Below are 24,204 nucleotides of genomic sequence, written 5' to 3'. Positions count from 1 at the left end.
TTGCAAAAGTCACGTATTAATCGATCGCGCCATTTTGAAAATGGCGAAATTTTAAAAGTAGCACCAAAGCCAACACAGATATTTTAAAAGAGTCACAATGAAGTCAAATTTTCTAATTTAAGATTGCAAATGAGCAATTTTCATACTCATGTGAGAAAATGTTTCGTTTTTGCGATCGCGATTTTTGCGTTGTGTTAATTCGCTTGCGATTTTTTTCTATTTCTATGAAATTGCCATTGATAATTGATGGAGGGGGGGGGGGGGCAAGTTGCTTTTTTTCACCTAGAAAAATGTTTATGAAAGCAAAGGTTAAGGGAGTGCTTTCTGCTTGATCAATCAAAGGCATTTATTTTTTATCTCATGGTAAAATCCAACTTTAAAGTAAATTTTGAGTTTACCTCATTGTAACTGACTAAATAGTTTCTCAAATAACTAAATCTTGCAAGTGTATTATTTGAACATATGATAATCACAGAAAAAAAGGGCAAAATTAACCAATTTATTTTATTTCATACCTTTTTCAAATAACTATGTGGATAGTTTCTTTTCCCTAAGTATAAATAGTTGTATATTATTCAATTATGTGCTAAGATTTTCTGTTTAAAATTTAAGGGACTCATTTTTTCCGCCAAAGGACCCAAATCTATTTCATTAATGGGTCCTTGGGACCCAAGTTACGGATAGTTGAGCGCGAACACTGTACCTGCAAGAGCCTTAAGATGGACACCTATCCCTTAAGATGGACAAATAAATGTGAAGATAATTTATATAACACCACCTCAAAAGTAACTTTGTAACCCATTAAAAATTTAATCACATGTATACACAATATTTTGACTCAGAACTATTTAATACTATGGCAAAGGTGCACTTAAGTAATAAGGGTCAAAGATTACCCCCCCCCCCCCCCGGGTCTCGCTTTGAAACTATCAGGTATTTTTTGATGAACTCACAATCACCCCTGGACTAGGGTCCCGCATCGGCTGTCTGCGCGAGGCCTTCGGTCTGCGGCCGGCCCTGCTTGCAGTGCAAATTCGAGAACTGTACGTTGTGCAGTTCTAGAATTTGATTTTGCTTCATTTACCTTTTGGCGGATCTCCCGCGTTCATCTTTCCCAGCACCAAACTTCTGCAAGTGAATGTGGCAATGTTTACGTACATGTGCGAAGGTTGTGGTTTGTTTGTTGTCTATTATCTCTTCGGGAGCTTATCTCTCCTCGCTGCTCTGCTTCCGATCGAGAGTGTCGCCCCGGACGTGTTGCTGTCCAGTCATGCCGGACGAAGGAACCCTGCGCTATTTCTGGACACAGGTCTTTCGGCCCTGCTTCGCCAAAGGTGGCCAGCATTTTTTATGCAGATAAGCAACATTGATTTCAGCCCCCAGTTCTTTCTTGCTTATTATATATATATATATATATATATATATATATATATATATATATATATATATATATATATATATAGGGGCATTCCAAGGTATTTTTGACATTTATGTAGAGTCCGTAACGTGACCTTTTTTGCCATAACTTTTTAGTTTACTGTTTGATTAGCATATTATTTTATTTTGATCTTTTCCTACCAACACACCAGCTCAAATTAAAATAATTTGCAAATCAAACGGTAAATTAAAAAGTTATGGCAAAAAAAGGTCACGTCATGGACTCTACATAATTTTAAAAATACCTTGGAATGCCCCTATATATATAAAGAAACACTATCATATATTGTATTTATAATCTGGACGAGTCAACCAAAATGAACTTCACTACTCAGTTCAATAGGCGCCACAGACTGCTCTAAGGACTAGCGATAGTCAATTGTCAGTTCCTCGATTTTTCTGTTCCATGAATTTGATGGTTGTACGTTCTTTCTTTTTGATTTTGAGTTCAGATATGAATTTTGTTTCTCTTGTGGTTTAAATATTGTTTTATTTCCTTTATATAAATCTTGTAGCTTAAATATTGTTCTATTTTCTTTAGATAAAACTTGTATTTTTCGTTTGTAAAAGGTTCAATGTTTGTATTTCATGTCATGCTGATATTCTGGACTTTCAGTAACCCAATTGCTTGTTTTGTGAGATGTCGGCGACTAATGCTGCTTTTTTAGGTAAATTTCGCCAGCAGCACTCACGAAACATCTCATGGTTTTTCCCTACCCTTGGGGAGTGCCCCCTGATGAGGCCCCGGGGTATTTTGGGATTTTTTCATTTTTTTCCTTCTTTTAAAAGAATTTTTCGTTCTTGTTCAATCCTTATATTGCTATCATTCGTATATATATATATATATATATATATATATATATATATATATATATATATATATATATATATATATTTTATTAAGTGAGTTATTTTTTTATCGGTGGTACTGGTGCCCAGTCGACGGCCCGTCAGCTATATGTGGCCCGTCATAAGTACAGTGAAACCTGTGTATAACGATACTGTCTATAACGATACCCTGTCTATAACAATATTTTTTTTTGGTCCCAGCAAAATGTCAGCATGAATAATCAAACTGTCTGTAACGATAACCTGTCTATTACGATACTTTTTTTAGGTCCCAACAGTATCGTTGTAGACAGGTTTTACTGTATTACGAATAAAAAACTGTGTTCTGCAAAGGTCCAAGGCAACCGATCGCCTTCCAAATGATGAGAAATTGCCTTCTAAAAACCTGGTAGAACTTGTTTATTAATAAAATTAGCGTGTAATTATGAAAAAAAATTTTTTTTTTTCCTTTATCGTGTTTTTTTAGAAAAATAAAACACTAGTATCTTTTAACTTCATGTATTCTCGTCTGCGAGACTCATCTTTAAGGTTGAGCACCACTGGTTTATGTTAATACGAGTGCCGGTTATGTGCCCTTCGATAATCTTCCATTCCCATGGCTATCCACCGGACCAGAGGTATTTAAATTTTTATCATATATATTTAAACGAGCAATTCTTGTGGGTATGTATATATTTCGTATCTCGAAAACGGCTCTAACGATTTGGATGAAATTTTGGATTTAATTGTAAATTAGCATTCTAAGTTCATCTACATCAGTGTTTTTTCTGTAAAAACGCGATTTTTTAGAAAAAAAGGTTTTTTAATACAAAGTCTAATTGAGTTAAGCCTTGAAGTAAACTGTGAGTTGACGCATCAGGCAGACGATTTGCAACCATAACAGTGAAAATTTGTCTCTTCTCGCTTTAAAGTTTTAAACTTGCTTAGGGTTGCCAGGCTTGGCTGATATTGGCCACTTTGGCTAATTTCAAACACACTTGGCTGAAAACAAATTCAAAAGCATTATGTAAGTTAATGTAAGGCTTTTTTCTTTTTTAAGTGAAACTATTGCTTGACCGTCCTTACTTTATTTATTTATTTTCTTTTCACACTTCAAATAGTTTAACATGTTTTTTAAATCACGCATCTAAATTTTATTTCGAAGAAACGTATGTCTTGAGACTGTTTATGTTTTGTTAAGATAGTTGTTATCATTTGTTGGAATGGTTTGTGGATCATCAGTTTGGATGGATATCATGCTGTATGTAGCATTTTCTGGCGTAAAGTGACCAACTACACTAAAAGTACTTATTCAAAAAGAAAATCTCGATTGGGATAAAATCGTGAAACGCATCATAGTATGAAAGGAAGTATTCCGTTAAAAAACGATTTCACCACAGCAAAACTGGCTCCAAGGTCAAAATATTTTAATTACTGACAAGAAAATTGTATTGTGGAAACAAATGTGACAGATAGTTTACAAAATGTTGATTTAATTACATTCAGAATCTTCTTTGTTTGGTACTTTAGTGTTATAAGAAGGTCGAGTGCTTAATATTTCGTTAACGTGAAGCTTTTCAAGCATATTTGGAAAAGTATTGAATCTTAGAAAAACACGAGCTGACAAAAAATAATTCTTTTAAAGCCGAGCGAGGCTCGGTCGTCCAGGTACTTTAATTAATGCAACAAAAATCGCTGAAAATTTGGCTGCGCACCAGAGAGTGCACGTAATCTGTAATTTATCCCTGACTAGAGGAATTCCTCCAACGGCATTAAATTGATCGTAAGAAATGAATCAATGGCATTTGATTCGTAAGTTTATTGTAATGTTTTTTATTTATTCATTAATAATTATCCATCAACTTAGCTTATTTGCCTTTCCGCCGGCCCAATTTGGCAGATAACCAGGACTCAACTGTACTTTTTGATGTTGTCCCGTGGTACATTTATCAACAAAAACAACTTGGAAATTTTAGCAAAATTATGCGAAAAGTAGCTCCACGCATACGAGGAAATCCGTAACTCAGCTATTATGAAAATGACTACTCCGCGAATGCGCATTCAATGAAAAAGTGTAAATCAAATCAGGGTTGGATTTTTTGCCGGGCCAGTGGAAAAAACCATGGCAAAAATGGAAAAAACCGGCAAAAATGGAAAAAAACGGCAAAAACCTAATTGCAAATAAAGTAGCATTATAGTGTTAATCAAGAAATAGTGATAATATAATATAAATAATGCACTTTAATATTTTAGTTATGTCTCTCCATGTTACTTATAATTTATAAGGTGAAAAATAACAAATGTTGGGATTGCAAAACTTAAGACTTTAAATGTTTGCTAAAACAATTTTTTCAGAATAAGTAAATTCCTTCAATGCTAAAACAAAGAATGTTTACTTAAGCTTAGTAAATTAATAAAAAAATAAAATTCTAATTATATATATACATATATTTAATTAATCACTTTTGTTTGATCCCACTAAGATTTTTAAGTTATTTAATTAATAACAGAATATTTACTTGAATATAGAAAAATATTAACTTTTCCTCACTAAAGAAATAATGTAATTTTTCTCACCTACTGGGAAAATGGACAGCCGAGAGAAGAATTTAAAAAGAAGAAAAAAAGCTGATCAGTATGTGCATTCTATATTCACTCTACTTTTTAGTGATACTAGCTCACTCTACAGAAAATGGCAAAGCCCTTTATCAAAATCTTTTCATGCTTTTACTTTTATATAAAAGGAAAGAAAGCTATCCGTAAGTTGTTAATACAAAATCTATTTTTGCCACTTAGACAAAAACCGGTAAAAACCGTGGTTTTTTCCATGGTTTTTTCCGCCTCTGGCAATAACTTGCCAACCCTGAATCAAATTAATAATGACTTAATTTCATTGTAGACGTTCGTAGCGTAGTAGGGGAGGGGAAACGCCAGACACGAGGTTTTCAGCCGTAACTAATAATCCCAGTAAAGGTAATCTGTACATTGCGGGGGACTGGAAAATAATGTCGCCTTTTCAAGCAAATAACTTTTTAAAGTTTTTATTTTTGATCAACGTTGTTATTACAACTTTATCAACAATTTTTTGTCGTGTAATGTGCACACCTTTTCAATCCTGGATAGCTTGGAGCCTTGGGTCAACACCGTGGATCCCTTGGTTTATCACATACTGTCAAACCCAATACTATAGTTAAAAAACATGTATGGACTGTCACCCCCCCTCTCGGAAGTCAATTTTGGCAGCACTTGTACTAACGCAGGGGCACTCACCCTCTGAGAGTAAGGGCTCACTCCCCCCCCCCCCCAATTATCGCAAAGACCCCCCCTCCCCCCAAAGCAAGAGCCTCCCCCCACCCAAATGAGAAAAATACCTCGCAAAGCAACCATCCCTGAAAATTTCAATGTCGCAATCTGCGCCATGACCCCCCTTCCCCCCCAGGCGAGCACCCCTGGCTGACGATCACTAATGAAAGGAAGAACAGTTCTATAACTCCCCCACTCCTCCCGTTAAAAATGTATTATAACTTCTTTTCCATTTTTGTTATGGTTAATATGAACGTGTTTAAGTTCTATTTATTTTGTCCATATGTTGTAGCTCACTTTATTTTTGTTTATTTACTTTTAAAATTATTTTATTCAAATGTTATTTATTTATTTTTGAAGGGAAATCAATTGGCGCTTACATTTTTCAAAACAGCGTACTGTCTGAGCTGGTGCTACAAAATAACGGAAAATAGCCTTAGAAAAATGGGCCCTATTTCAATAGCCAAATAATAGGTGGAACTCAGCATTTTAATTTTTGTGAAGGATTTTTTCCTCGCTCACCATATTTGAAGAGCCCTCTTTTTTTTTTTTTTTTTTTTTTTAATTCACAAATTTTTGTGAAGAGTTCACTTGAACTCACGAAACGTTCTAATCTAAACGAACGCCTAACTAGGCAGTAAGCATGATTATTAAGTAGTAATTGACATTTCTTCGTAAAAGAGTTTTGACTAAAATGTTTTTAGAAGGAAATGAGACCGGCAAAAGGAATATTTAACGCAATTTAAGTTGCCGCGATATTTTCATGGTTCGCGACGAAAATTCTTTGTTTTAAAGGTGAGAATCATTCTTGCATTAAGCGCTACAGTGTGTTTTAAATATTCCTATTTTAGGATTCATATTTTTATTTTCTGACGTCCAATCCGAACTTGGAACACTTCCAAGGGATGGTAATGTCGCCATTCGCTCCCAAATAATTTGTTGAATAATGCATATTATAACATGCTACTGGAATTCTTTTTCCCTCGGTTTGTTTGGTGTCTCAAGAAACTTGATCGCCTAGAAGAGAAAGAAATGTGTTTTTTTATTATGTTAAAAAAAATTGGTCTCGTTGTTACGCCGCCATCCCATACCTGACAACGCTTTCGATTTCAAGGTTGGGAGGGGGAGATTTCCGAATGTCGAACCCATTTCCGGAACCCCCCCCCCCTTTCCCCCGCTAATTTTCGCTTCTTTTTGATTAATTTTGTTTCTTTTAAAAAATACAGATGAAACAAACGACGGAGGGGGCTGGGCTAACTTCAATTGTTAGTGTGCGAAAATTCGTCTAAGAAGTTGTGACATGCTTCACATGTATGCCAACAGGGATCAGATGTAAAATTTTAGCATATTAACTGTTACGCATTTCGAAATCCGATTGCATCCACCTCTGTAAAACTCGTCGGTTTTTTCTTGACTGTATGATTTCACTTCTCTGGACATCAGTCTTTTAAAATTTACCATTATTTTTGACTCTTCATTCATTTTATATTATGTAAATAAAAGGACTTGATCGCTCGTCATTTTGCTGTACCCACTCTTTTATTTTCAATCTAGTTGCATCTGAGATTTATTTAAGCTAGTGGAATAAAACTTATAAAAGTTTTTACGTACTTATAAAAACTTTAAGTAACTTTTTACCAGTTAATTAATTTTTTTCTAAAATATTCATAAATCAGAGATTTTTCTAAAATTTTTACAAACCTAACATGTTAGATTTTTGAACATGAAATTGGTTTTAAAAAAAAAGAAACAAATTCAGATTTATTTTTTATTCCATTATTCTGAAACCTATCAGTTGATTGAATAAGTAAAATGTTGGCATTTTTAAATCCTACTCATTTATCGTTTATGCATCATTCTTATTTTTGTCGTCTTCTGGTTAAATTTGAAAACTTGCAATCAGTTAATTAAGGTAGTGGGGTGTAGGAGTACGAGTGTTACTGATGCCTATCTCTTTTTGTTGGCAAGTATGGTTTTCTAAATATTTGGTTTGTGTTTAAGATTAAAACAACGATCTTGGAGGTTCAATAATGTCTCAAGTAATTTTAATTGAATCATAATTTTTGATTTTATCAGGGTTCGTACGCTCCTTCAAAAACTCGTCCAATACTCCTTTTTCATTTAGGAAATTTTTTTGAAGGGCCCTTCAAACTCCTTCATTTTGGTTTGATCTCCTTCAAAACTCTTTCTTTCTTAGTTCAAGACTACATGATCTTCCCTATGACAGTAACTTAAATACTTCGATCAATAACTTAAATTCATCACAAAGGCGAAGGTATAAGGGCAATTTTAATGTAGTAATTTTGTATATTTATTTTTTCATGAAAATGTGATTTACAAATTGATCATAGAAGTTATAAAAGTTGAAGGTAAAATTATTATTAGATGACTGAGACATTTCATAAATGAAGTAACCCATGTTTTAAATGGTGCTTGGCCATTTTTTCAAGTGTTTATGATCATTGCTTTTCCCTCCCACTCTCAGCTGAAAAGATCAGTTTGTCTAAGTATTATTTAAATATTTAAAAATACATAAGCAGCTGTACAATATTAAGTGATTGTGTAAAAAACAATTGTTTAGCAAATCACAGTTATGATATTGTAAAATGAGTCATCCACAAGTGATGTCATGCCTTGGGGAGACTGGTTCATAAAATAGTGCACAAGGGGAAGAGAGAGGGCGACAAAAAGTAACATCACGCAGTTATTATAACAATATGTTTATGAAAAATATGACATGTGACAAGAGGAGGAATAAGATAGTGTGACACTTTTTGATAAGGAGAAGGGAGTCAAACATGTTGAAAAAAAATGTGCGACATAAGACAGCCCGTTAGTACTCCTTCAAAATCTCATTTTACTCCTTCAAAACTTCTTCATTTTAATTTTGAAATTGAGTACGAACCCTGTTTTATGGTACACCTACAAAATCAAAAATCCTAACCCTTCCCCCTTCTTTTTTGGACATTTGCCTGTATTCATACCTGCCAACCCTTCCGGATTTCCGGAAGATTTACGGATTTTTATGTCCTTTTCCGGTTATGAGCAAAATCTTCCTGATTTTTCACGTTTTGTAGGAAAAAATAATTATCTCGCCAATTTTGGCGCTAACGATACTTTTTTGGAACGCGGCATCACGTTTTAGGCCAACGTAGCCAAGGAAAAGTTGCCGTAAGAGAATGGTACGAGAAGAAGCGAGGCAAGATTATGACGTCACTGAGTGATACAGCGCATGACTTCATCGGGATCCAATCAAAGCGAGCGTCGCGGCGGGCAACTAGGGGCACAATTTCGGCGCCAATTATCTTCTCATTCTCTCAATTCGAGCTGTTTTTGCTTCGTTCGTTTTTTAAGATGAGTAACAAATGTTATTTCCAAACTTTTAAAGAAAGCAATAAAAGTAATATTTTCTAAACGAAAGTAATTTCAATTGATATGAAATTCATAACTAATACATTGTTAAATGTTAAAGAGGGTAGTTGTCCTGTTTGATTTTATTTTGCGTTAAAATCTTTTGGATAAAAATAAAAAAAATCTTCCGGATTTTTTTTCTCGGAGGTTGGCAGGTATGCTGTATTGAACAAATGCTTCATGGACAGTTGCTTGCTGTGTTCAATATTTTTTGCCATCTTCCATTCATTTCCGTTCTTTTTTGCAGGGTGTGGTGCACGAGCATCCCCGCATCGGCTCGGATGGGGAGAGCGAGGAGGCCTCTGGGGCATCGGACGAAGTGGTCTCTCCGGTCAAACTGAGGAACCGCGGACGAAAGATCGGACAGGTGAGTCGACCGTTTTAACACTTTCAGGTCTGAGCTATTTTGACCGCATATCTCCCTCCAGACTGGGTTTTTTTTTAGCACTTTGCATGATTTTTTAAAAAAACACTTGGAAGATGTGTATTTTGGTAATTTTTTTTATTACATTATTTTGAGATGTTTTTCTTTCGTAATGAAGGAACTATTTGAATGAAGTAAGAAATTAGCAAAAGAAGCATGTTTGAAAGTAAAAAAAAAAGTTCCGCATAGGAAAACATCATTTTTAACCAACAAAACACCATTTTAAGTTAACATAGACTGAATTAAAAACGTACCTAAATCTTGAAAAAATATCTGAAAATAGGTTTAATTTGCAAATAAACAGTTTTGATAAAATTTGCTGTAGTATGGTACATTTCAATGCACAAATTCGAATTTAAACCCCAATTTAATCACGTTTCATGTAGTTATTTCTGCCTGTTAGTGCCATCTATAATTTTTTTCTGAAAGTAAAAAGTTCGTAGATAATATATAAAAAGGCTAGAAACGTACATAACTCGTACTTTTATAGCTAAGAGAGTAAATGTTGGGCCCCCGAGAGAATCTCGGGCTTAGTTAACTTCACCAAAAACGGAAACCCGAGTGACGCTCCGGCATAGAACTCAAAGTGTTAAGGAAATTTTTACTGTCTGTCCCCATAGACTAATAATAAGAGTAGACAGAGCTTTCCCGGACTTGCTGATGAAAAAACTGGTTCATGGATACATCATGTGACTGGTGGGAGGCTTGGCGAAAACTTTGGCGGCATGGTTGCTAGATGGCAGGATTATCTATAGTTTGGCACTCCACATGTATTTTAAGACGTAATGTGTTTTTATTATAATTTTTTTTCCAGGTGCAGAGATTGAACTGTTTTTTCTTTTAGTTATTCATTATTTTGACATTAGTAATTAGTTTTGATCACAATTTTCAGTAACTTTTATTTCATTTAGAACTGCTTTTACCGTTGGCGTGAACGTAATGGCGTAAACGTTTTGCATTAACGCAAAAATGTACTAATCGGTATCTTAAATTGATTGTAGGTAAAAATCTTACCGTTTGCCGATTCTTTTTGGGCGCATGCATCTTTTTATTGCTTAGAGAGTTATTGAAATTGAATAAAGAAAATGCACAATACTATCTAAATGAAAAACTCGCTATATTAACAAAATATTTACTACTTAGAATAACAAATTTACGAATCGGACTCCATAAAAGATCATTCTTCAGTGTTCCATCAATTCTATTTATTTTATTTCTCGCTCCCGTTGATCGTCTGCTGCGATCAACGCCCGCTGTTGCTAGGATATCCACCAGTCACATGGTTTGGTTTATGAGCAGCAAAAGGGGTTGCCATAGCTCGGTCTACTCTTATTATTAGTCTATGGTCGGTCCTTCATGAGAAAAGCTCCCACCATAGAATCTGAGCCCATCTACCGCCATAGAAAGATTTCGTTTATTTTCTGCAAGGGTTAGCAGGAGGATTTTTTGGCGCCATTTCGTCACTCGTCTTCTGCCTTCTCGCCTTTGCGCAGTCGAACGGGCTTTTCCAACATTAAGCTTCCCTTGTCAAAATGCGACACGACTCGTTGCTATAGCAATAGGCAGCCTCAGATATTTCGACGGGAGCTTTTCTCATAATTTACAGACAGTGTGCGATCATGCTGGGCAACATTTATTTCTTCTCTGGAAAACCATCGTCAAGGCAGATAAACTTACTCAAATAGTCTTTGCTGTCGGGGGGGGGGGGGGGGTGGCTATGACAATTCAGAAAATAATTGAGTATCGAAATTTATAATATGTTTTATGTTTCATGCGCTAGATATTCGGACTGCATCACTGTTATTCTATTGATGAAGAAATTGAGTGCAAAAGACAAGGTACAAAGTTGTAGGTTGACTGAACATGAGGAGACACTTTTGCAGAACAACACTTTGAAAGTTCTACGTTTCCCGGTTTTAGTCCAATCTTTTTTACTTTTAATGTAGATACTGAAGAAATAAGTACTAACTTATTCCGACAGTGTTTTATTCTGCTGAACCATTTGGGAGAAACATCCGTTATTGTGAAAGATCGACATTCCAGAAAGTACGAGAAACTCCGAATTTCAAATATTTTTCCGTACAGTTGATCCTAAGAACATTCGAACTCATAAGAAAAATGATAGTCCTATTAATAAAAAAAGTTAAACAACGTTTTTGTGTTATTTAATACTAAATAGAAGCAAAACTTGATACAAAGTTGTGAATATGAATCCGTTATAAAAATCGTAACCTTTCGTTTGTTTTCAAGATTTTGCCAAATTACAAGTTTTCATTTAGAAAAAATATTTTAAATGTTTATCATCATCAAAGTTGAATTTTAGGGGGGTGAAAAATTTGCGACATCCCCCCATCCCCTCAAAAAAAACCCCTTTATTTCTGCGAAAGAATTGTGATTTTAATACCTAAAATTGTTCTATTATTGAAAATAAATGACATTTAAGGGACCATTCATTAATTACGTAAGGATGATTTTCATAATTTTTGACCCCTACCCCCATGTAAGGGTACAAAGATCCCCCCCCCCCCATTCTTACTTAAGATTCCATTTCGTTTTTCAAATTGATAAAATAACAAATCTTGGAATCTTTACATCACTGGAATCGTTATTAAATTCACATTATTAAATTAAACCTTTCGCATAAAGAAATATATACTGAAAAGTTAGAATCTAGACTGAATGTTTTTTTGACATTTTTTTGTTTTTTGTTTTGATGCAATATTAATTAAAAATAAAACATGCCATACACAGTGCAAATCTTTTATTATATTTTACACTATTCATTCTTTGCAAAACAAATGGAAAAACCTCTTATCCTAACACATTTCTTACCTTCCAGATGCAAATGGAATCTCTGCCAAATCACTTGACGGAGCGATTTCTAATGTAAAATACCGAGTTAGAAAGTATTACGTAAGAATGAGTTTGACCCCCTCTCCCCCCCCCCCCAAGGAACGGATGTAGAGATTTTTCCAACCGTCCTCCCCCTTGGGACCCTTACATAATTAATGAATGGCCCCTAAGTTCAATTTTCGTTACTTGGCCAAAAAAAAAAAAATCATACGTTTTCGTGAATTATAGTGCTATCAATAAATTTCTTATATTGCAATATGTCCTTTAAATTTGACAAATAGGCTACTATTTGTTTAGATTGAAGGATTTGATACTTATTTCAAAACCCCACATTTCTCGATTTTCCTTATCCTGTTATTTTTTAAACCATCTAGTACTTGAATTTGAAGTAGAAGAGAAAAATTTATTCATTTCTAAATCAATGTTTCATGTATTTAACTTGTGCATTGTTGGAAGTTTTCCTCTTACTAATATTTTTCTATCTCCAAGGTTTTTGATTTATTTAAGAAATTGGAATAATTTTAAAGATTTTTTTTTTTTTTTTTGGAGGATTGTATTCATATATATTTTTTTTTTCTCATCAGAATTGAACGTGTGCTTCATCTAAAATTGCATTCTGTCCTGAGATATCAATCCCTTTGCATCTTGTGAATGTGTAAATTATTTTGGAAGTTGAGAGTCATTTAAACTTATGCTACTTTAAAATGGTCGGATTTTTATCTTTATTTCAATAATTCATTTGTTTATTTTTTTAAAGTTGATTTATGTGCTACAAATTATTAGTATATTCAACTCTCGATAACTTGAAATCTCAACTTAACTTCCAAACCTAGTGACTTAAACTTCCAAACTATTGGTAGTTTGAGTTATAGGAAGTCTCTAGAGCCTTTTCTAGAGTTTTGAACCCAATGGAAAAGTCACAATTTAGAAATATGCTAGTTATAAGGCTTCAAGTTATTGTGAATTGACTGTAATTACTAAAGGAGGGGAGGGGGGATTTAAAATCTTATAAGAAGAGGCCTCCATTCAGCTGGAAACAGATAATGTGATTTATTGTTTGCACTTTATTTTTGAATTTAAATTGTCCTGATCTCTTTTTTTCCTTCGACAGCAAGACATCAGCAAAAGGCTCTCTCTTCCTGCAGACGTCCACCTCCCGAAAAGCTTCATCGCGAAACAGTCCGTGAGTCCCACCCTGGAAGGGCCCATCAGTCGGACCCTCAGGAGACAGTCCCTGGGTGAGCATATTTCTTCTCAGCCTGTTATGAGATCGTTTATTGCTGTCAACCCCTTCTTTAGAAGTGAGAGAATTATTAACAAAATGAGAATTGTCTCTTGAATTTTCTGTGGATTCAGGCAGGGGCGGCACTTCAGTATTTTATTTGGGGGGCCAAGTTTCTTAAATGTTAATTACCTCAGTATAGAACTAAAACACATATTGGCTAACAGCAAGTAATCATGATAAGGGGGATATTACATAGTAAAAGAGCCCTTAGAAAAGATATTTGTTGATGTGAGATATTTTTTTCAAAAATAGTATGTATTTTGAAAGAGTATCTATGAAAGCATACTATGCATTGAGCCGTTGAAATGTGTTTCTAGCAGAAGAAAGTGATGAACACTCATTAAATAGGCACACTTAAAATAAGAGCGTAACAATGAATGTAAAATACCAAGGCATTTTCTTGAGAAAATCATGCAGCCACAACACTGCACGGGGCAACCTATATGAGGAAATTACGTCTTTTAGTTAAAATTAACCATGATTCTTCATCAGTTTTTTTCTGCTCTGAAAAGGCCGGTCTAATAATTTAAAAAACGGAAAACCCTTGATCATATCTGGAAATGTGTCAAGTTTTATGAACCATTACCGAAAACCAGCAAAATTGTTTTTCTTGAACATTGATTTGCGATTGATGTAAATTGAATTTGCTCACTGTTTATTATTCCTCTCAAAAAATTTGGGGGTGCTACCGCCCCCTCTCGACCCCCTATTTGCCGCCCCTGGATTCAGGGTTCGTACGCTCCTTCAAAACTTCTCCTATACTCCTTCATTTAGGAAATTTTTTTGAAGGGCCCTTCAAAGTCCTTCATTTTAGTTTTAACTCCTTCAAAACTCCTTCTTTTTTAGATCTAGACTCCATAATCGTCTTCTATCACAGTAATTTAAAATACTTCCATCAACAAATTGACTTAATCACAAGGGGGAAAGTATAAGAGTGATTTTAATGTAGTAATTTGATATATTTCCCCCATAAAGATATGATTTACAAATTGGTTATAGAAGTCACATAAAAGTTTAACGTGAAAATATTATTAGATGACAAAGACATTGCAGAAGTGTAGTAAATCACGCTTAAATGGTGCTTGGCTATTTTTTCAAGCTTTATGATTATTGCTTTTTCCTTCACCACACTCTCAGCAGCAAAAGTTTTGTCTAATTAATATTTAAATATTTAAAAATACATATGTAGATGCGCTATATTAAGTGATTGGATTAAAAAAGCAATTGTTTAGTAAATTGCAGTTTTGACATTCTAAAAAGTGATGTCATGCCTTAAAGGGGTCATGAAATTGTGACAAGGGGAAGTGAGAGGATGCCAAAAAGTGACCAGTTATTATAACAATATGTTTATGTAAAATATGACATGTTACAAGGGAAGGAGTAAGGTAAAGTGTGACGAAGTGGGAAGGGGGTCAAATCTGGAGAACATAGGATAGCTCAAAAGTATTTTTTCAAAATTTAATTTTCTCCTTCAAAACTCCTTCATTTTATTTCTCAAATTGAGTACGAACCCTGGGATTGTCGTAGTTATAAACCATTGAAAGCTTGTCAAATTATCAAATCTCTAACAAAGACCTTCTGAAGCTATTCGTTCACACAGGGGCTAAAATTCAACTTTTTGACTGAAGGGAAGTCTTCCCTCTCCTTTTCAAGACCCTAGCCCCTAAAAAATTTTTGTTTTCTGAGTGAAGAGAAGGTAGCAATATTGTTAGACTCTTTGTCATTGCATTCTCATTTTCACATTGTGATGACACAATTTTTTAATCAAAACTGAAATCAACTTTATTAAAATAGCTCCAAATACAGTAGAGTCGAGAAAATCCGAGTCTCAAAAGTCTGAGGTTCCGCTTAATTCGAGGTGTCAAAAGTTAATTTTTTTCCCTCGCTAGTAGGAATGATTTTTTTTTCCTCCGTTTTTTGTTTTCATCAAGCAAAATTACATTTTGGAACCCCACATATATTTTCGTATATTCCCTTTAGTCTTAAGAGCTATTGTTTTGAAATTCAGACAAAAAACGGAAAATTTGGCAGTGACCATTTTTGATTTTCCTAATTTTCTTATATGTCAAAGTAGGCCATGAGAAGTAAACATTCCGAAATTTTTAGCCTTTCAAAATTTTTTTTCCGTTCGTTAAAAATTCCCAAAGTTTTAGGTTTTGCAGCGCTTTTTTAGAAAAATTCTAAAAGTCGCATTTCGGTGCGCTTTAGCTCTTTATAGAAACGCCACCTCACGGTTATGGTTATATTTATTGGTTGTACTGTATCTAATGATGATGATTTCATAGTTATTATGGTTGGGGGTTGTTGCTTTCTTCAGATAAGGGGTCACAAAGTATGGATTTTATACGTTTTCGTGTAAGTTTAACCTGCGTTATTTCCCCCCAAAAGCCACCCCCCCGAAAAAAATGTAACATATACTGAAAGTTTATACTATGAAGAGAGTAAATGACACAAAATTTGTTTGAGGTTTAAGTTTTTTTAGGAGAAAAATGCACTGATATTTTTCAAATTATCAAAAATTGTGCTTTTTTGATCACAATTAACTCAAAACAGCATCACTAGGAGAAAAAACCTTTTATATATTATGGTACCTGGGTATGTATAAAATAGAGACGTATCGAGTAGCACTTTCGCCGAGTACCGAGTACTCGGCCTTTTACTACTCGGCCGAGTACCGAGTTACCGAGTACTCAGCCTTTCACTACTTGGCCGAGTTACCAAGTACCAATTATGTTTTATGAAGAACCACCGACACACATGTGATGAATTTTGAACTTATTGGAATAGTAGTATAGACCTCCTTGTCCATATAATAGTTTTTAAAAATAAATTCCTGCTAAAATTCAATTTACGCATTATCAGGGGTCTGTCCAGGATTTTTCACAGGGTCCGTTTTTTGTGAAAAATAAAATAATTTCGTGAAAAATGAATTATTTTTGTGAAAAATCAAATAATTAAAAAAAAAATTTTTTTTCTTGTAAAAACGAAAGTTTAGACTCTTGAGATAGTGGAAACTGCATCATTGACACTTAAAGTTGAGTGTTTTCTGTCTTTTCTGTTGAGAATATCATTCTTGAGTGTTTTTCTAGTATTTGAAGGGAGGGGGAGGAATCGCTCCCTAGGAGATGGGCACCCTTCAAGTATCAATATTTATCTACCATTCTACATCATGTTAAATTATACTAGAAATGTTTTTTGTATAGTATTTAAAATATCTGTAAGAAAAAAAATTAGGCAGGGGTTCAGCATTTAACTTTTTAACCCAAGACACTGTTTAAGAGCACAGTTTCATTCAAACCTTATAAACTCCGTGTTTTCACAAAAATAAAAAAATATTTTATTTGTTTACCTCTTAACTAAGCGTACTAAACATCAAAAATTCGAAAAATCAGATTTCCACAGCGGATGCAAAGAGATTGCAATCCTCAAAGTGAAGGAATCAAAAGTATAAAAACGGCTTGTAAAATAAAAATTTTTGATAAAATTACTTTTGAATTGCATTTTAGAGTCCTGTGATAAACAAATCATTAATATCTGGACACAGTTGAAGCAAAAATAAATAAATAAATAAATAAAATAAAAAATTAACCATCATTCAGCATTTTAATTATTGACTCATAAAAGAAAATGGAATTCCCCTATAAAAACTTGAAATAAGCTTTGTTACAAAAATAAAGAGACTTTTCATTTATTTGCATCCTAATAAAGCGAAGTTAGCTTGAAAAAAAGAATAAAATATGATTCTCGTATCGGATGTAAAAAGATTGCGTTTTTCAAAATGTAGACATCAATAGAAAAAAAATAACGGTGAATAAAAGTTTATTTAAAGTTAATTATCCTTTTTAGTATCGAAAAACCAAACCCATATAACTTTCTCCCAAAATAACAGTTTAACATCGCACCACCAGACACTAAGTGGTGATAAGTTTAAATTTTGTAACCCTATATGAAGCGATCACATCCGCCCCACCCATACTATCCTTTGCAGTTCTAAATTCATTTCGCTGTATATTATTGATGATTAAATCATGAGTGGGGAGAAAAGTGCTTACTATGCCTATTCAGAGAATGTTGACGATTTTCCAAAGAAGTTTTACAACAACACCGCTGCATAAAACAAACAAGCAAAATTATAAACCAAACTGACTTTCAGCTGTTAATTTCTTTCAAAGAAACCAACAACAGGCATTATATTTACTTGGTACTTGGCGGGTAGTAATTATTTATGGCTTGCAGGAGCATCACCGATTTTTTTTTTCCTTTTGCAAAATTAGCTGATTTTGTATAAGTTGATTCCTCTACTTTAACTTGAAATATGCTGTATTATTTTAATTTGGGATTTGCTCTTTCAATAAACAATTTGTGAAAGATCCGTTTTTGTTTACCAGAATTTTGTGAAGGGTCCGTTTTCCTTAATCGGATTTTTGTGAAAGGTCCATTTTGGTTGATCGGATTTTTGTGAAGGGTCCGTTAACGGACCCAAATTTGCTCTGGCCAGACCCCTGATTATATAACAATTTTGTTTGTGTCAAAAATTTTACAAAAAAATCATTTTTAAAATTAAAAATAAATAAATAAAAGGTATCATTAATCAAGTTGGAATTAAAACAAATTTATACCAATCAATTATAATTTTAGTCCACAAAACATAAATAATTTTAATACAACAAATGTGCAGGAACACTGCAGACATGTGTTTCTGCCCCCCCCCCCCCCCCCCCCGTTACAAGGGACATCTTTTTCAGTGCATAACATGTGAGCTAAAGAATGTTAAGACATTCGACAAAAAAAAAATCTGACTTTTGTTGGATGCCTTTAAATCCACGAGCTCCCATGTTGTGCATTGAAAAAGGAATTCCTTGCAATGCCAAAACACATGTCTGCAGTGTTCCTGCACTGTGCTTTTAACGTTTTATTTCCTTTTATTTTTTAAGCAAAGGTATTTTCATAATTTTCTATAATTAATTTTTGTTTGTAACAAAAATCCATTTTTAACATAAAAATTTCATATTTTTTATACTTTTTTTTGCATAATTTTACATAAATAATTTTTATCAACTTTGGGGACATTAAAATAAAGATTTATTCCATTGAAGCATTACAAACTTCATTATTCTCAAAATTTAAAATTTGAATTATAAATTTTAATTGTAAATGTTTGCAGAATATAATGCTTGCTCTTTTTTTTTAATACAAATTTTAGTATCTGTCTTGGACAATATTCAATTTTTTGAAACTACTCGGTATTGGCCGAGTATCTGATCAGAATTTGGCCGAGTACCGAGTACTCGGCAAATTGGCCGAGTACCGAGTAGTTAACGAGTACTTGGTACGTCTCTAGTATAAAACATCATGAAATAGATAGCAGCATGGGATCTCTTCTTGTTTTCAAGAAAATAATTTTTTTGTAGCTCATTTTACGCGTTTTCTCGTACGTAAAACGTGTGTCCAGTATGCAGATTAGATCTGCTAAAACTTAAAGGATGTAGTAAGAATGTATGTATGTGTGTATAGAGAAGGAGAAAAAGACTAGCAATACTTTATTTTTCTGATTTTTACAAGTTGATGGTATTTTAATTGCATATTGCATGTAAATCAGAAAACGATACGATAAATCGATGTCATACACATATATATATATATATACAGTCGGCGCTCATTATAACGACCACTCATTATAAAGACCAATCCATTATAATGACCAGTGGTAAAAGTCCCAACTTTGTTCCAATGAACTCTATGTTAATTTGCTTCCGGTATAACGACCGTTCTGCATCATCTAATCCAATACAGCGACCGAATTCAACGAACACTATTCCTGGTGTTTTTTACAATGATATAAATATGTAACTTGAAATGACTTTCATTACCGTTTACGGACTGGAAGAAGGTGAATATTACAAAGTGGGTAACCTTACAGCATGGAATTCAGAAAAGACCATCAAGAATTGCCTCTACTATGTTGATTTTAAAAAGCAAAGGAAAAATGCTTAAATGATTTGTCAGGCAATAGAAGATGAAAATTTTGATGAAAAAGATGAAATGCTGTAACAAATTTCTAAAAAAAAATTGAAATTGGTAGAAGTGTTAAACTTTGACTGTTATGCTGAAATCAATTATGATTTAGACTGTGTAAAACACATGTCTCAGAAAATGAAGTACCTCTCGATATTGTGCACAAAAACAAATTGATGTATCATGATCAGATGACGAAGAAGAAATTGAGATCAAAAGTCCCAGTATGAAAAATGTTTCAAATGCTGGAGAGACTTTTAAGTGTTTTTTTGAAAAGCAAGAAAAACACTATATATCATCTATAACTGAAATGGAAAATTATGTTTCGAAATAATCACATGTGCTAAAAAGGAAAGCAACTGTTTCTGATTTTATCTTCAGAAAATAAATGATTTGTAAGTACTATAATACAAATTTTCCTATATTTTCTACTTAGAAATATTTTGTCATAATATTTTTGCACCTATAGTTTAAAAAAAAAATCCTATGATGAAAAATAATTTGGGCATTTTACTGGAATCTTTAAAAAAGTGCCAATTGTATTGGAACAACGGAACATGCATGATGCATGTGTATATTTTTAAAAAATTCTATCTCTTATAATGACCACTCATTATAAAGACCTTTTTCTCTGGCACAGAGATGGTCGTTATATTGAGCGTCGACTGTATGTATATATATATATATATATATTGATTTATCATATCAATCCCAAAATAATTCTTTCTTATTTATGTCCATAGATATAATATATAATGGAAGAAATTTCATGAACAATATCTGCTTCACTTTCCTCTAAATGTCTATTTTCTATGTCATCTTCAAATACCTCTAAAAGGCTATCGGTTCTTGATAAATCAGTATTATTCGCTTTTTTTTTTTTTTTTTTTGCTTTGTATACCAGCTAAAAGCAGCTTGAATTTGACTTTTTGTCGGATATTCATTCGGTTTTAATATTTTTATGTCTTCAATCATCTCTGTCCTCATTGCATGTTCTACTTGGTCGGGCGTCTGTTTTCTCCCGGTTTTCTCACCATAAAGGAACTTTTCATAAAGAAACTCTTTTTGTTTCAATGAAAATCATGTACTTTTACGAGTTGGGAGAGCCCACCCCTCACATGAGATTTCAAAAATGTTTTCTTCTTTGTTTTCTCCTTGTTGACTGGTGGATGCCTGCCCAAGACCGTAAGAAACAGAACTTTTATGTCCTTGCAGCATCTTGACTCAGTTTTTCTTTACTCCATCAGACGATGTTGCTACTTTTACATAACTGTGTTTTCCAGAATGAATGTTCGTAGTCATCTTTTTTGAGAAATGTGCTCATGCAATCTGGTACTGAGCAGAAATAGGAAGCAGCATATTCCCTGTTCAATCTTCGTCGTTTCTGTGCTTTGACAATGCTTTGAGGACGTTGATATTCCGCAGAAGAGAATTCCGAAATAACTGAGTGACCAGATTTAAAGAATGCATTTTCTGTAAATGAAATTTCCTTTCCTTTACCGACGTCAAAATACTGCCATACTTTTAATCCAGAGTTTTTTATTTCTACCGAATGATATAAGTTTATACTAATTTTATTTTCTGAAATTACATATTGTTTTTGCGTCATTTACTTTATGTAAATATAACCACACTGTGTATGGATAGCTGAAAGAAAATTATTCCGCAGAAGCGATATATATATATATAATATCGATTTATCGTTTTCTGATTTACCTGCTATTAAAATAGCATCAATTTGTAAAAATCAGAAAAATCAAGTGTTGCTAGTCTTTTTCTCTTTCTCTATACACACATATATACATTCTTACTACATCCTTTAAGTTTTAGCAGATCTAATCTGCATACTGGACACACATTTTATGTTCGAGAAAACTCATAAAATGAGCTACAAAAAAATTATTTTCTGGAAAACAAGAAGAGATCCCATGCTGCTTTCTTTTTCATGATGTTTTACACATACCCAGGTACCATAATATATAAAAGGCTTTTTTTCCTAGTGATGCTGTTTTGAGGGAATTGCGATCAAAAAAGCACAATTTTTGAAAAATATCAGGGTATTTTTCTCCTAAAAAAAAAAAATTAAACCTCAAACAAATTTTGTGCTATTTACTCTCTTCATAGTATGAACTTTCAGTATATGTTAAATTTTTTTCGGGGATGGCTTTTGGGGGGGAATAACGCAGGTTAAACTTAGGCGAAAACGGATAAAATCCATACTTTGCGACCTCTTATCTGAAGAAAGCAACAACCCCCAACCAAAATAACTATGAAGTCATCATCACTAGATACAGTACAAACCAATAAATATAAACATAGCCGTGCGGTGGTGTTTCTGTAAAGAGCTAAAGCGCACTGAAATGCGACTTTTAGAATTTTTCTAAAAAAGCGCTGCAAAACCTCAAACTTAGGAAATTTTTAACGAGCGAAAAAAATTTTTTGGAAGGCTAAAAATTTCAGAATGTTCACTTCTCATGACCTACTTTGACGTATAAAAATATTAGAAAAATCAAAAATGGTCACTGCCACACGTTGTCTGAACTTCAAAATAATGGCTCTTAAAAGAGAAAGGCAACAAAAAAATTTAATAACTATGACATTCCCTATAGATATTAGAGAAATGATCTGATGAGCAAATTACATCAGGTCCTTCGTTGTACGCCTTTTAAAATAACTTATAACTAAAGATGATTTCTGTTATCTACAAATTAAAGGCTTTTACTAATTATAACTTCTCTAACTGCTAACAGTAAAGTAATGAAGAACGATTGCAACGGCTGTGTGGCCAGCCAGCACTCTTCAAAAGACGTGAAATTTTAACTTGACTAGAGCCAAAATAATTTAACGAAAGTAATCGAAATGAACTCGGGTTGACAAATTGGACATTTTTAGTTTCTCACACGTTTGGTAGACATCTCAGACCACGTTTGAAAATTGATTCATCGGTGATTAAAATGGAAATTTTTTTTCATCCCTACAATATTTCCTATATTTTGCACAAAGAACTGAAATATATGTATGCTTTTCTGTCGTTCAAATATAATGTAAAATTGTAAGTGCTAAGAATTTTCCGGATAGTCCGAGTTTTCAGTAAACCGAGGTAGCGTCAGCCCCAATTACCTCGGATTTTCGAGATTCTACTATAGTCCAAAATTTAATAAAGGTTTCTATCCCTAATCAAAAATAAATTATGTTTCTGTAGAATAGTATGAAGGAAGAGCATTATTATCTAACACTTGTGTAGCTGTTTGTTTTCATGCATGTTGTGAAATATTCAAAACATTAAGGAAAAATAATATAAAAACACACCCATTCGCTGTTTTAGAGATTAATTGAAATAGAAAATTCCAATTCTTTCTAAAGGTGAGACTAAGTTTTTCTTCATAGAATAACAGTAGTGGAAGAAACTTAAATTTCACGTTAACTTTACTTTACTTGTTTTCTCAGAACTATGTTACTTATAACTTTGACAAGTTACCAGTAACTTTTGATAAAAGTTGCTGGATAATAAAAAGGAAGATTTTTTTTCCTCCCTCTAGTGTGGTGTAGTGTTGTGACATTGATGTCCATGCTTCTACCATCACTGTTTGAAGGCCGATGTATTTTGTCTGACTTTTTTTTTATATTTATGTTTTATATTTGAGAGATATCAAAAATAGCCTTAAAATGGAATATGATTACAGTTATGATGGAAGCTTTATTTTTAAATTAGTTCAAGTGAGATTCATCGCTTTGCAAAGAATTTTCTATTGTTAGTTGTCCATAGAAGTTAACTTATATTGCAGAAAATTTAACAATTCTTTTTCCTCCTCACTGTCAAAAAGATTATTGAGTGCTTCTAAAATTTCCCCTAAATATAAAGATGATTATTTTTATTATATTTTCCCTCTCAAATGTAAATAACCCTATAATATTGTCCCCAGCTCTCAAAAAGTCGTTGAGTTAAAAAGAAAAACTATAATTTTACTTTAAATATCTTCTAACTATCCATTTCAAGTCGCTATAAATATTTATAATCTTTAACGTAATTAGTTTTAGTACTAGAACAATCATTAATTATGCATTACATATTTCCTTTTCTCTTCTTCACTTCCTTTTTTTTCTTTTAAATTTGACAAATTTCTCCAATTGATCTGCATTAATTATTATATAACTTACTTTCGGTTTTTATAATATTCAGGTAGAAATTTAAAAGACGTTACAAAATTATTCCAATTAATTTGTATTGATGCTTTGGTTTTTTATGTTGTAAATGTATAAGTTATTTATCCCTTTACATTACTTAATTTGAAATGTTAATGGTTTATTATTATTATTATTAGCTTTTCTTTGAGTTCAAAAATCTTAATTATTAAATTGATTACTGCACATTTAGTTCTAGCTTCAACACATTGTTTAGAGTTAATTATGTAGGAATATCCATTAAAATGTTCTATGTTTTTGAACATGGATATTTTTTCATCGATGTTGCACCACTAGTTGTTGTCATCCCATTTTTTGACACCACCTACCAAGGGCGGGTAAAAATGTGTTTGTACATTCAAAAATGAGTTTAAACCTTTTACAAAAAGATAATTGAACACCTTAGGGAACATAAAGAAAATAGGTTCAGTGCTTTAGCACATAACTTACACAAATTCCCATTTTT

The 24,204-nt window shown here is 33.1% G+C and overlaps 1 protein-coding gene across 1 annotated transcript in view; it reads left to right on the top strand.

Moving 5' to 3' along the window:
* Nucleotides 1-24,204, top strand: part of LOC129217795 (cyclin-dependent kinase 5 homolog) — a 151,906-nt gene that overhangs the window by 84,891 nt on the left and 42,811 nt on the right. The window contains exons 4-5 of the mRNA XM_054852135.1: nucleotides 9,224-9,346; nucleotides 13,368-13,517. Coding sequence (XP_054708110.1) covers nucleotides 9,224-9,346; nucleotides 13,368-13,517 — 273 coding nt within the window. The remainder of the gene's footprint in view (nucleotides 1-9,223; nucleotides 9,347-13,367; nucleotides 13,518-24,204) is intronic.

This window comes from Uloborus diversus, chromosome 2 (genome assembly GCF_026930045.1).
Source record: "Uloborus diversus isolate 005 chromosome 2, Udiv.v.3.1, whole genome shotgun sequence".
In the NCBI taxonomy this organism is placed as follows: domain Eukaryota; kingdom Metazoa; phylum Arthropoda; class Arachnida; order Araneae; family Uloboridae; genus Uloborus; species Uloborus diversus.
This window is presented reverse-complemented; position numbering and strand designations above follow the sequence as displayed.